Below are 14,633 nucleotides of genomic sequence, written 5' to 3' on the forward strand. Positions count from 1 at the left end.
GGGGATCCCGAAGAGGACGTGCTGGAGCCCCGAGGACAGGTAAGTGATCGTCAGCAGACCACACGGGGCACCATAAACGGCTATCCGGTCGCAGCTTAAGCAGTCTGCGCTGCCGGATAGACGTTTATGCAATGGCCCCGACATAAAAAAAGCATCGTATGTTGAGAGGCCATCGTATGTTGAAATGATCGTATGTCTGGGCCATCGTAGGTCGGGGGGGGGGGGGGGGGGCACTGTATTTGGTGTCGCCAGATGCGTTAATATCCGAACTATTAAAATATACTGCTAATTATTCCGTATGGTGAATGGCGTGAACGTAAAAAAAAAAAAAGTCCAAAATTGCTGCTTTTTTATAACATTTTATTCCCAAAAAAATTGATAAATGTATTAAGTTTTAAATAAGCAAATGTGGTATAAAAAAAATAAAAAGTAAAGATCACGGTGCAAAAAATGAGCCCTCATACCGCCGCTTATACAGAAAAATTAAAAAGTTATAGGGCAGCAAAATAGAGGGATTTAAAACGCACTAATTTGGTTAAAAAGTTTGTGATTTTTCTTTTTAAGCGGTACAATAGAAAAGTATGTAATTGTGGGTATCATTTTAATTGCATTGACCCAGTGAATAAAGAAAACATGTCTATTTTACCATAAAGTGTACAGCATGAAAAGGAAACCTTCTAAAATTTGGAAAATTGCGGTTTTCTTATCAATTTCACCACACAAATAGTATTTTTTTGGTGGCGCCATACATTTTATGGTAAAGTAAGTGATGTACTTACAAAGGGAAACTGTTCGTGCAAAAAACAAGCCCTCATACTAGTCTGTGGATGAAAATATAAGAGTTATGATTTTTAGAAAGCGAGGGAGAAAAAACTAAAATGTAAAAATAAAATGTAAGGCCCAAATGGGCTGAGTCCTTAAGGGGTACTCCCACCCTAGACATCTTATCCCGCCCCCTCCCACCCTAGACATCTTATCCTCTTATCCCGCCCCCTCCCATAGACTTGCATTGAGGGGACGGGCGTGATGTCACACGGGGGCGGAGCCCTGACATCAAGGACTTCCGTTCCCGTAGTTGCGACTCAGACCCTCCAGTGCTTCTGCATAAAAAACAGGTGGGTGCCACATGCAATACTCCCAGCGGCGGGACCCCTGAGATCAGACATCTTATCCCCTATCCTTTGTATAGGGGATAAGATGTCTAGGGTGGGAGTACCCCTTTAAGCATGTCCTGAAAACATGTTTCCAGATGTCTTATAGGGAATAGGGGATTAGATACAGTCCGTGTATGCAAGCAGGGTTGAGACCAGCTCTACTAGACTACAAATGGTATGTGACAATTTTGTACCTGCTTTTATTGCCGAATAAAGAATAAGTTGGAGTTTCGTATGCCGGACTTCCCTCTTCCTTTTAAAATAGGGGATTAGATGTCTGATCTCGGGGTCCAGCAATCTCCAGGCCAGTACAGCTGTGTTCTGAACACGGAAGCTTGGAGCTTCTGTTTTTGTGATTTCATGCCACACCCCCTTTCTGTTAATGTCTATGGGAGGGGCATGTCTGCTAGTACATAGGCGTCACGCCTTCTCCCATAGACATGAATGGAGGGGGCGTGATGGCGCCCGTCATCTGGCTCTGAGCGGAGTTTGCTCCGATGACTAGGAGGCCGTGCCGGAGATCACAGGAGGTCCCAGCGGTTGATCAGATCAGACATCTTACCCCCTATCGTTTGGATAGGGGATAAGATGTTTAGGGGCGTAGTACCCCTTTAACCTTTTTGTTCATAGCAAGCAATTTTAGGCTGTCAAAACGGGATGGTGACATAAGACAGACATAGCCCAAACGTAGTCAGCTACGTTCTGGTCATTTTTATATGTATGATGAAACTGCTTCCTTGTTGCCCACAAAATAATTGGGCTGTGTAAAAGGCTCCTTAAATAAGCACTCTGTTTTTGCCAATATCATACAGACTTACAAACACTAGTCATACAGCACCATTTGTTTTATTCCAGCACCCAGATTCCACCCAGATCTGTATACCTGCTATCTTCTTGGGATAGTTATGCACCTGCTATCTCTGTAGAAGTTATGCACCTCCCCTGAGGCTGTGTTCACACCTTGTGCTTTTTTCTGCTTTTAGGGCTGCAGTTTTTGCTGTAATTTTCCCCAAATCGTGGCAAAATATGGTAAACATGTATTTTTACCAGTTTAGAAAAATGTTTGCAAAAGCAGTAAAAATTTGAAAAATGCAGTAAAAATTAAATGTGTGAACACAGCCTAAAGACTTTAAAATGTACCTGTCATATTAAAAAAAAAAAAAAAATTTTTGTTGGATCTATCAGTCAGTACCTAATCCTGACCATGTACATCTATCTAGCACCTTTATTTATTTTTATTACACTTTTAATTTAGCTCACTAGTCTGAATTCCTGTCAAAGGGAGGGGGCGTGGCCTCACTGTTCAGGTCTCCGCCCCCTCCCTCAGTATGCTGTCTGCTTACATCTCCCCTAGCATTAGCAAATCTACAACTCCCAGCTTGTCCTCACTGACAGTAGCGGGACGCAAGCTGACAGTGGGAGGATATTTCCTCCAGATGTGAGTCCTGCACTCAGCTGTCAATCAAGGAACTGTGTCCATGACATAGGTGATGATGCATGGACAAAGCAGGACTAGTATGTGTCCAAGCAGACAGGGGGGCGGTTGTTTGACTGGCTTTTTCAGTATGAAATACTGAAAATTTTCTAATGAAAGCAATCGCAAAACCTTTTGGCTTTGCAAGCTTTACAACATATCAAAAGTTTATTTTCTGACAGTGCCCATTTAAAACTTCATAAAACAGCTCTATTGTGATATCTCAAATCACTTTTGCCTCATGGCAGTATTTGTCTGAAAAAGGCACTTTGAGGGTAAGGCCACACGCAACGGATCCGCAGCGTATTTTACTCTGCTGGTGACTCGACCCATAGTGTGCCTCCAGCTGTTTTAGGGGGTGGCAACAGCTGGAAGCACACTATGGGTACCCCACAATGGGTAAAATACGCTGCAGATCCTTTATGTTTGACCCTACCCTGAATAAGAAAATGAATGGAAAATGCTCAGTGTGAACTGACACCAACCCACTTAAGAGTCTATTGAGTTCACCTGGGTGATCTCCAGCACCAGCAGCCTTATGAGATGAACAGGTGAAATATTCAAACACCCCAACCATAGCCAGAGGATTCATGGGAAATGTAGGCAGCCTTAAGGCATTTCAGAGATTCTGTGTGCATCCAACATTGAGCCTATCCCATGCCTGCCACATTGACTAACAGAGGTAAGGAGAAGGCATGTATAGGAACCTCTACATTATTCTCTAATAATAGCCTTTGCTGCACTATGTAAGCAAAGCAAAATAAGTCATGGAATGCTTCTTTAAATGAGCACCAATCTGCTAGGTCTGTGCTGGTATTGGGCAGCGGTCTGTTTTAAAGGAGCCTTACAGTATGATGACAATTCATGTAACTGACAGTAAATGACTTTCATCATCATATCATGGCATACTGCTTCATAACTTTCTTGTATACAGGTAAGAACTCAATTATGTTCTTATGTTTTTTATTTTATTTTTTTTGCTGAATAATCTTGTCATTTAGATTGTCTTACTAAGAATAAAAAGTGTCATGTATCATAGCAGGAGAAGGTCATGTGTCTGTATCATCTAAGGCTGACATTTCTGAGGTGCAGGGGAGTTTTACTATGACTGAAGATATTGGGAACTTCCCAGTCTAAGTGTCTTGTCCAGTGTGACTTATTTCAACTGAAGCTATCATGCTATCTTATGTACTCATCGTCCCATTTTATGTTTGATTAAAAACACCACTTTCTTCTAGATTAGTGTTTCCCAACCAGTGTGCCTCCAGCTAAAACTAGAACTCCCAGCATGGGCATGCAACAGCTGGAGACTCACTGGTTGGGAAACATTATCCTAGATTACAGGAAAACATGAAATACAAATCACCGCATAACCCTGTAATGTAGTTAAGTCTGTGAGGGTCTATTCACATGGCAGAATTCATGCCTCAAATAAAGCCCATAGACTTCTATGGGATTCCGCACTCCCATTCACACTTCTGAATTTCCGCTTGCGGAAATTCAGAAGTGTGAATGGGAGTGCGGAATCCCATAGAAGTCTATGGGTTTTAATTTGAGGCAGAATTCTGCAAGTGGAAATTCTGACTTGTGAATAGACCCAAAGTGTGGTTTCTTAATACATGGTGTTTTCTGAAAAACATTGCATTTTTATGCTGCAGCCAGTTGTTAGCTGGAAGTCAGTAGGGAAATATAATACACTATACCTACACTGCTTATTTGTCGCAGAGTTTCATCTTCAACATCAATAGGGAATTTAAAATTCTACAACTTTATTGTTACACATAAAGGGATATTATTGCTGCTGAAACGCTGTGGACCTTCAGCAACATCTCCTACTGCAGATTTTTAGCACATTAAAGATAAACTGACAGTTGGTTCAACCGCACTAAACCCAATGCACAGGGTTAGTGCATGTGATGAATAGGATTAAAATGATGTATAACTTACCTAGATTGGGTGTATTAACATCTGTACCTAATATCTAAAAATGCAGTCCTTTGCTCAGTGGACCCACCATACCGAGCATCCCTGCCTCTGTCCCCTCTGCTCCGATATTCCTGCCCACATGGGTGAAGTGGTTCATGAGTTTTCACAAAGTGGACGGGCATATGGATGCAGAGAGGGAGAAGGTATGGATGCTGGGTATGACATGTCCCGCCTCCAATGTGCAAAGGTCTGCATTTACATATTAGCAATGGTGGCACAGATCTGGGTAAGTAATACATCATTTTAATCCAGTTCACCCACACTATATTAGGTTTAGTGCAGCTGAACAGCAGAAATTCTGCAGTGTGCACTGAGCAGCAGAACCACAGTGAAAACTATGGGAGGCTGTTTCGAACGTATTTCTGCCTGGAATTTGGCCACTAAGGAAACTTGGTTTGTCATAGTGTGTCACCTCAGTAGTAAGGAGATTACATGAGGAGGAGGTTTGTTACAGTGTGTCACCCCAGTAGTAAGGTGATTACGTGAGGATGAGGTTTGTTAGTGTGTCACCCTAGTAGTAAGGAGATTACATGAGGAGGAGGTTTGTTACAGTGTGTCACCCCAGTAGTAAGGTGATTACATGAGGAGGAGGTTTGTTAGTGTGTCATCCCAGAAGTAAGGAGTTTACATGAGGAGGAGGTTTGTTACAGTGTGTCACCCTAGTAGTAAGGTGATTACATGAGGAGGAGGTTTGTTACAGTGTGTCATCCCAGTAGTAAGGTGACTACAGGAGGAGGTTTGTTACAGTGTGTCACCCTAGTAGTAAGGAGATTACATGAGGAGGAGGTTTGTTAGTGTGTCACCCCAGTAGTAAGGAGATTACATGGGGAGGAGGTTTGTTACAGTGTGTCATCCCAGTAGTAAGGAGATTACATGAGGAGGAGGTTTGTTACAGTGTGTCACTCTAGTAGTAAGGTGATTACATGAGGAGGAGGAGGTTTGTTACAGTGTGTCACCCTAGTAGTAAGGTGATTACTTGAGGAGGAGGTTTATTACAGTGTGTCACAGCAGTATTAAGGAGGTTTGTTCGTGTGTTGTTATGATAGGGACATAAGGAGGTTTTTGCTAGTGTGTTGTCAGAATGATAACCCCTTAAGAAAATTTGGGGAGATCTATAAAGACCTTTGCAGAGGAAAACTAGAGCAGTTGCCCATAGTAACCAATCAGATCGCTTTTTTCATTTTTCAGAGGCCTTTTAAAAAAATAAAGAAGCAATCAGTTGCTATGGGCAACTGGTCAACTTATCCTCTTCACAGATTTTAATAAATCTCCCCCAATACATTGGACGTAAATGTACTTACAGTCTATGACAGAGAACATCGTTCTTGCTTTTCTCCTTCATTAACCCCTTAAGTGCTGTAATCATGACACTTAAGCACCACAATCCCTGTCCCCCTAAACCGATTGGCTGTATGCTAGTGTCCAATCAGTTTGCTCTCCTGTCGGAGGTCCTCTCACCTGCTCCATGTGGGTCCCAGCTCCATGCTGATAGTCTGCTAAGCCAGGCTCTACTAGCAGATCACCAATAACACTGAGTAATGCTATGCCACAGCTAAGCATTACTCAGTGTAAGCAATCTGAAGATTGCATATAAAAGTTCCCTATGGGGGACCGAGGAAAGTGAAAGGAAACTAATAAAAAAAAAAAAAAAAAAAAAAAAAAAAATGAACACACATAAGCTCCTCCCCTAATAAAGTTTAAATCATTCCCTTTTTCTCCAAATAACCCCCCCCCCCCCCAAAAAAAAAAAAAAAAGTAGCAAAATTGCATTTTTCTTTTCAATTTCCCTCACAAATTATAGTTTTTTGGGTTGCGCCATGAATTTTAGAATAAAATGACTGATGTCATTAAAAAGGACAATTGGTCATGCAAAGACAAGCCTTTTATGGGTCTGTGGATGCCAAAATGAGTTAGGCTAGGTTCACACAGTGGAATCTTCGGGCAGAAAATTTCCGCCTGGAATATTCAGAGTGCGGCCTGCACTGACTGAATCAGTCGGCGCTACGACCACGCGGACACTGCAATCACCAATAGACTGCAATGTGTTCCGTGAGTATTTCCGCCTGAAGAATGAGCAAAGCAAAATTGCAGGTGGGAAATTCCGTAGTGGGAACGTAGCCTTATAGCTCTTAGAAAGCAGAGGAAAAAATCAAAACACAAAAATAGTAAACTTTGTGTCTTCAAGGCAAAAATGGGCTGTGTCCTTAATTCTATGAAGGGTTTGTCACAGTTTATCAGAACTGTAATTTGTTAGTGTGTATTCTTGAGTGACAGTCACCCAGGGCCGCCACCACCAACACCACATTAGGAATGCAGCCGCCCTCTACCACTTTAACAGAGCAATGGCTGCTGGGATTAGACGTGCTGAGACAGTCACGTCTGCTAGAATACACCGGGCCCTCCGCTACCAATGAGGAGCAGACAGCCACTACTTTGGAGTCAGACTGTGATGGTATCTAACGGTCGAGGCCAACTGCCATATAGGGGCTATACAGGAGGGCTAGTAATCTCTACAGGGGGGCATTATTACTGTTTGGGGCACACTATGTACTGGAAAAGTGCAGAGCCTAAAATGTTTGTCCTTCAGGTTCTGTGGAGATGAGTTGTGGCTGGAAGTAATTGTCATGACATTCTGGGCTGGATGAAGAAGAAAAATGAAAGTAACCAACTCTGATCAGAGAAGATGTCACATGCGAGTCACATGATGTAACTGTATGTAATCGCTTAAATGGTCTGCAGAGTCTGTGTGCAGCTGATATCTACCATTAAATTGTCACCATATGTGGGAATATCTGTAGAAGTGGGAGTAGGGGGCAGTAGTTACCTTTGTTCTCTCTACTATGTATGGTCTAATATATTCACATGATTTAACATTACACTTAGGGTATATATTCTGTCAAACAAAGATGCCAACATATACTGAGGTGTAGGGGCAATACCCCCATTTACTTTAGTGGCCTAAACATAGTGAAGGGCTAGTGTCTGTTAAGTCCTTTTGCTGCATGTATATGTTTACTTAGTGTGACTAAAAAGTGTGGTCTGCTGTGCTTTACAGTGCTGCACAGTACACATACATGCAGGAAATGGACTAAAACTTAGTCACTAGTTGACTACATTTAGGCCATTAAAGTGAAATAGACCACTGCCAGTACACCTCAATATGTGTTGGCAAACCTTTTTATATATTCTAAGAGTAAGTTTAAATGGTGATGTGAACAGCCTCCTAGTAGGATAACACAGAGGGTTAACCTGTTATAAAAAAAAAAATGTGTATACAGTTAAAATCTGTGGCTGAGCTATGAGTCTTGCCCTGTTACAAAACTCTTATAAACCGTAGGCAGCTGTATGCCTGTGGCCTGTAAGAATCCTGGAACTGTGCAGGATATCAGGTTTTAGCTTGGATGTTTTTATTTTTAATTTTTTTGCACAAACTTGGGGGGCGGTTATATTAGAAATCTTGGGTGAGTTACCACACTTTTTTTTTTCCAGGACTTGACTCCTACCTGTCACTAAATAAACTTTTCTAAACTTACCCAGGCTATGTTCCATAACTACTCCTAACACCCTTCTCACCCCTTAAAAAAAAAAAAAAAAAAATCAGAGCTTTAAAAAGCTCTGTATCTTACCTGTATTCTTGCTCACATAGTGCAGTCTCCCAGCAGGAGAAAGTGGGCGTTTCCCAGCAGGCATGACATCTCTTAAGCCTGCTGGGCCTGCTGGGGGACCACTTCTGCCCTCACATGGTTGCAGTGCTGTGATGAATAGAAGACCTCAAAGATGGTCTTTGCATGTTTCAGTGAGGCTCTGTGCAGCTTTCAGTGAGGCTCTGTGCAGCTTTCAGTGAGGCTCTGTGCAGCTTTCAGTGAGGCTCTGTGCAGCTTTCAGTGAGGCTCTGTGCAGCTTTCAGTGAGGCTCTGTGCAGCTTTCAGTGAGGCTCTGTGCAGCTTTCAGTGAGGCTCTGTGCAGCTTTCAGTGAGGCTCTGTGCAGAGAAACACTTCCTGAGTTTGGACTCCTGCCAGGCCGGGAGGAGACCAAACTCACTATTAATTGCAGCAGAGAACAGAACAGAGCCACCTAGTGGTCGTTTTTTCTTTTACATTTTTAACATATTTCTGTTGATAATTTTAAAAATAAGTGAATGGGAAAGTGTCTGTTAATTACACAAGGAACACTATATTAAAAGTTTTATTTGGTGACAGGTAATCTTTAAAACCTGGATAAAGTTTGTGCATGAACTGGCGGCATTGTAAGACAAAATGTATCATCTGTGGAAATGGTGAACCATCCATCCAAGGTTTTTTACATGTTAAAGGTCTTTACTACCCATACATTTACATCTTCAGCTTAATGACTTGAGAGACCTGTGTGTACTAGCAATCATCCCCCTCCTTTTTCCATTCCAAGGTCTTCGTTTATAAGCAATAACAGTGTGGGTAAAAGCTCTATGGAAAGCTGCTTCTCCCATGAGAGGGATCCAAGGAGTGTGATGCTGCAGGGAGGGGAGGAAAGGGTGGAACAGTTGGAATACAGGAAACCATGTGGCAGGGTCACTTCATGGGCCCCAGCTGATGTGAATGAGCGCATTGACAGAAGCAAATTAGTAAGGCTTGCAGAGTCCTGTCACGAAAATGACTGTGAGAAATGAATTTGGGCCCCCGTTTCTTTTCACAGACTTTATCCAGAACTAGTCTTATGCGCTTCTTCTTTCATCTTCCAAGAAAATCAGTTGATTTCCTCTTTTGTCTGCATGAATCATAGTCTCCACATTAGGAGACTTGGCAAAAGTCGTCTGCTCCGAGACTTGAGCGGTCGCAACATTATTAGAAAAATCCGACTTTTCTTACTAGTTTGCCTGCTTTCTGTGTGCTGAAGAGGCACGGTGGGTATTACTGGCACACAGACAGCTGTGCCCTGCAGCTGTGTTCAGAGGCTCTCTATATCACGGTGCCCACAAGTGAATGGATTGAAGGTCTTTATGTTGTGGGAATATGAATCAAGCTCTGATGAATGCCAGGGCAGAGTGGAAAAAGCACACGATGACGTCCACAAAGGAGTGGCTTTTCTTTTCCTCCTGTAAATGTGATTGGAAATAATACACATTTGAAAAAAAGGGGGGTCTCTTCAGGCGGAATATGGTGAAGGTTTTTTGAAGGCTTCTACAGCAGCGTCTCAGATTTCACTCCCAAAACAGATCTCGCCCTGGATGTGAGAGAGACTTTACTGGATTTTCGTCTTCATTTTTGTGTGCCTGTGAATGAGATGCTGAAGTCACGTCTAGACAATAACTTGCATTTAGTTCTGGCTCTGGGCTTTACTGGACACACACAGTTTGTTTGCCCACTTTCACCTCGGTGGTGGCTTTCTGCAGCTGTAAGTTTACACTCTCGGTGCTCTGTGCACTTTGTTTGAGCATTGCGTTTTATCTTGCTAGAGAAGATGTTAGCTCCATATCTATCGTGGAAGTGCTTTTCCAGTCAAGCAAACCGGTGATGTGATTCTTGGTTCTGGAGGAGATAGAGCTGGAGCATTGGTCTGATCCGGACAGTGTGGCTTTATTTGTCTTTACGGTTTCTTCACAACGAGTAAAATGTACGAAAGGCATAAAAGACGTTACAGCTTGTGCAACATTTCCAAAGTTGACCGCGTTGATCGTGCCGATGTGGTGCTTTTAAAGGTAATAAAGTGAATACTTACTTTGTTTTTGCCTAATTCGGATATGCTTGTTTTGTTTTATGTTTGTATAGTTGTATTGGTCACCTACCATATATCAACGATGCACAGAAGTCTAGATATAACTTTAATTATAAACAGTCCCCCCCCCCCCCCCCTTCCCATTTGCATTTTTTTTAAAGGTTAAAGCATGGTATTATTATTCCATAGAAATTCGCTGGACTTTGATGCATTGCACAGTAGGTGGATTAGTTGCAATTGATTCTGATTTTATGGCCGGCACATGGTCTGTTAGCTGTTCTCTGCTTCGTGTTTACATTAGGATTCCTTAGCTGTGTACAGTTTATTTTTACTTTTTCACTATACAAACAGCAGCTTGTGAGATTTGGTGTTTATTTGATCAGTAAAGTTTTCTTCTTAATATAATGATTCATTCTCGTCTATATTTAGCCAGTCAGAAGACAATCAGGGCAGTCTGGGAATGTTCCACTCATAACGGTTTTGGGAGCCTGGCAGTGTATCTGGCACAGTACATATAGGGCTGTGCTGGCTGCCCGTCATATAAACCATATGCTGAAAGTATAGGAAACTTGCTGTCATTTCTGTGGCATTTCAGAATAAGTAGCTATTAAGCCCATCAATGCTGGGATGTTTATACTGTGCTTTCTGATTCTCTCTCTCTTCTGGGCCTTAACCCTTTGTGGTGCCCATATTAAGGTTTTGCCTCTTCCTGTGGAAATATAAGTGAATATATAGTCGAATAAGAAAACTTCTCTGCAAACATTTTACAATGCTGTCAATTTCTCCTTTTTAATAGTTTGTTTTAAATATTCCTATATTCGAGACATATAACCTGTAGAGTTTGTATTAAGGTGGCACACTAAGCAACACTGTCAATTGACTTACACCTGAAATGTTTTTTTGCTACCTTGAGTTTTTCAGGTACCTGTTCAGCTCTAGAGATCTCCAGGAGCATTTGATATGTTCATAGTGACACCTTTATTTTTTTTATATTTGTGCATGCTTTTTGTACAAATAATATACTGTAATTTATTTTCTGGATGCACCTTTGTATGTATCTCACCGACTGAATCATGCCTCTTTTTTGAATATCTTAAAACATAACTTTTAATGTCATACCTTAAAAAATGATTCCTAGCTCTTAATCAATGATACTATATATACAACAAAAAATATATGTGTGTGAGTGGATTACTGGTACCGATCGCGGTGCATAGGGTAGATGGATATAGATGTGAAACTTAGCAGGGTGAGGTGGGGAGGTAATAGTTGGATAAATAATGCACCCCACTAGCTAGATGATGAATCGTCACTGCTGGATATAGTGACTGCAATAAATATAAGAGACTGAAAAAAAAGGGGTATGTGTACGCTAAGCTAGATAGCCCCTCCCTCCTTTGTATGACATGTCATTTAATAAGAACAGCTTGTTTAAAAGTACACATGTCTTTACTTTACGGCATAGCATGCTTGATGGTTGAAAACCACACTTGGTTGTAAAATTTACTTTTATGGTTTAGGCCACATGTGGTGGTACAGTAAGCTTTGTGTGTAATATGAATTTGGTAACGGAAATAGCTCCACTGAGGCATTTCTGATCAGATACTTTGTTTGGATCTTTCCTGCACCTCTGTGGGTCCTCTAGGCCACTTTCACCAACAAACAAGAGGTCACCACAGTTGACGTCCAAGTCCTTTTTATAAGTGCATCTCATTAAGGTGCACTCACCTTTAACGTACAACACTGACCTGTTTTCTCTGCTGGGCTAAATGTTCAGGCCTCCCTCTAGGTCTCAGGGCAGCCAGTCTCACTGCCTTGAGTGAACACTGGTGAATAGACAGCATATTCTTCCCTCTCTACTGCCTTGTTATTACTGGGAAAGGATCCCAAATACTAACAGCCACACTCTATTTATTTAGCTCACTGTCTTGGTGACACCCTTCAAGTCTTGCCATGCAACCTCTCAGTGCGGTTCTCCAGGGCTGTCTCTTGCCCATACCTTTAGTCTCATGGCAGCTACTTGACAACCCAACTCTGCAGCTTCTCTTTGACTATCTGTCACTTCACCTTCACCCCGCTGGTTTCTCAGTGGCTGAATCTGGGCCTACTTGTCTCTCCTTATGCGCCAAATGCGGTCAAACCATATGCACAAAATTGCTTTTCTCTAAAGTGCTCTTATCTGAGGGTTATTCATGTTATGGCACATCCTTTAATGCTACAACGCACACCATATTGTCTGTGTAAGACTCTACTTAGGCATTCACTGATGCTGATCCCTGCTGTGACAAGGTATGGCAGCAGCAATGCAAACAGCAACCTGACAACCCTAACACCAAAGGGTAAACATTTGCACAACAATGGAGTGCAAATAAACATAGCACATAAAACAATTACAGAAATTAACTTTACTTACATACAGAACCTTATATTTCATGTAAAAGTGTATTATTATATAGTTTTTATACATGTGCAGTCACCTTGTATTTATTCAGAGGGATTTCCTTTTTGGTGATGTCAATGCAGTCTCCTGCGTGTAAGCTTGCTAGAAAAGTGTGGTATTCTAAAGTATGGAGACTGGCTACATTTTAATGTTTGTGTATGTATAGTATATGGTAAATACTTATATACATAGTGCATTTAATATATATTTATTTAAATAACTTTTTATTTTCCTTTCTTCGCAGATTAAAGAAAATTGCTGTTCCCTAACCCCATGTCCACATCCTGTGGTTCTTGCATCAAAGCCAGCAAATGACACCAAAGGTAAGTTAGTTATTTGTTACATGACATTAGAAATACAGAAAAAGGGAAGGTGCTTGAGGCTTCAGGGAAAAAAACAAAGAAGCAAACTTTACCTGACCAACTTCCCCACCTCTGTCGTATTCCAGACAGTCCACGCCACTGTCCTCTTCTTCCTGATTTCTGTGATGTTCTCTGTGGACCAAAACTGCCCACTAAGCCAGTCACTGTGCATAGTGGGAAATGGCCATGTTGCATATTACTGGATCCACAAAAAAAGAGGACAGATGCCAAGACCAGACGCTTAAAAAAACTGCAGCAGCGGGGTAGTTGGGCAGGTAAGTCTAAACATAGTCTAAATTACACAGTCACATTTCCGAAAACAAACCTCTGTCTTTCTGGAAGAGGAAACCAACAGATCCAGGATAGTATGGAAATCTTGTCATTAAATGCATTTGCACATGACTCTATTTTTATGCAGAAATATGTGAATTGTTCTTTTGCATAACAAATATTAATAGTGACATGCACGCTGTTTTCTATGGAGGGACCATAACTGGTTTAACAGTGTTGTGCTCTCTCTTGTTTGGTGTATTGTTATTTCCTGGTCACTATTGTCAATTGTGGAGTTTTCCCCCTTTCCCATTGTGGCCTCTTCTGCTTCCATTCACTGTACGGCTCATTATTATTGTGACAATTCTGGATCTTTCTTGTGAATTTTCCACAGGGGTGTCATTTAACAGATTATTAAGGGGTCAGCTTTTCTGTCTCTAGCTAAGACAATGTGTACTCTGATTTTAGGGGGAAAAAAACAAATCCATGCAGAGTTAATGTGTGCCTCTGCACAGATGGAGCAGATTGAAGTGTTTTATTTGGGACAATTCATCAATAGTTACAATAGTTATTTATTTATTTTTTTATTATAATTACAGTGCAATAATATATTCTGTAAAAACATTATTAAAGGGAATCTGTCAGTTTGAAAATGCTGTCCAAACTGTAGGCTTCATGTTATAGTACAGGGGGAGCTGAGCAGATATAAAATGCATTCGGAAAATTATTATTATTTTTTTTTACATTTTATAATATCCTACATTATTATGCACTATGATGATAATATGAAAACATAATTTTTTGAAATATGAGCATATTTCTTAAAAAGGAAAAAACGAAGTACCCAAATACTTTACTAATCCTTTTAGTTCAATAGATATGATTTGGAAAGACACAGCCCTATTTACATAAGGTCTCACAGCTGACAATTCAGATCAGAACGAAAAACCAAGCCATAAGGGTAAAAATTACAGATTGGGAATCTCAGAGAGAGTATAGTGGGGAGGCACATATTTGGAGAAGGGTCCAAAAAATATCCTGCTGCACTGAAAGTTCCCAATAGTACAGGACCCTCCATAATTCTTTGGAACAACCAGGACTTTTCTTACAGCTGGCCTCCGCACAAAACAAAATAATTAGGGGAAGAAGAAAGGACCTTGGTAGGAGAGATGGCCAGGAACCAATGGTCGCTGAGAAACAAGATTCTTTGGGCTGATAAAATTAAGATTTAAGTTTTTGGCCTCAATCTTAAGTG

The 14,633-nt window shown here is 41.2% G+C and overlaps 1 protein-coding gene across 6 annotated transcripts in view; it reads left to right on the forward strand.

Annotated features, from left to right (window-relative positions):
• AKAP13 (A-kinase anchoring protein 13) overlaps positions 1-14,633 on the forward strand; it is a 254,171-nt gene that overhangs the window by 163,078 nt on the left and 76,460 nt on the right. For all 6 annotated transcript variants that reach the window (XM_056571882.1, XM_056571887.1, XM_056571885.1 and 3 more), the window contains exon 9: positions 12,991-13,069. In XM_056571882.1, the coding sequence (XP_056427857.1) occupies positions 12,991-13,069 (79 nt within the window). The remainder of the gene's footprint in view (positions 1-12,990; positions 13,070-14,633) is intronic.

Source organism: Hyla sarda, chromosome 4 (assembly GCF_029499605.1).
Source record: "Hyla sarda isolate aHylSar1 chromosome 4, aHylSar1.hap1, whole genome shotgun sequence".
NCBI classification, from domain to species: domain Eukaryota; kingdom Metazoa; phylum Chordata; class Amphibia; order Anura; family Hylidae; genus Hyla; species Hyla sarda.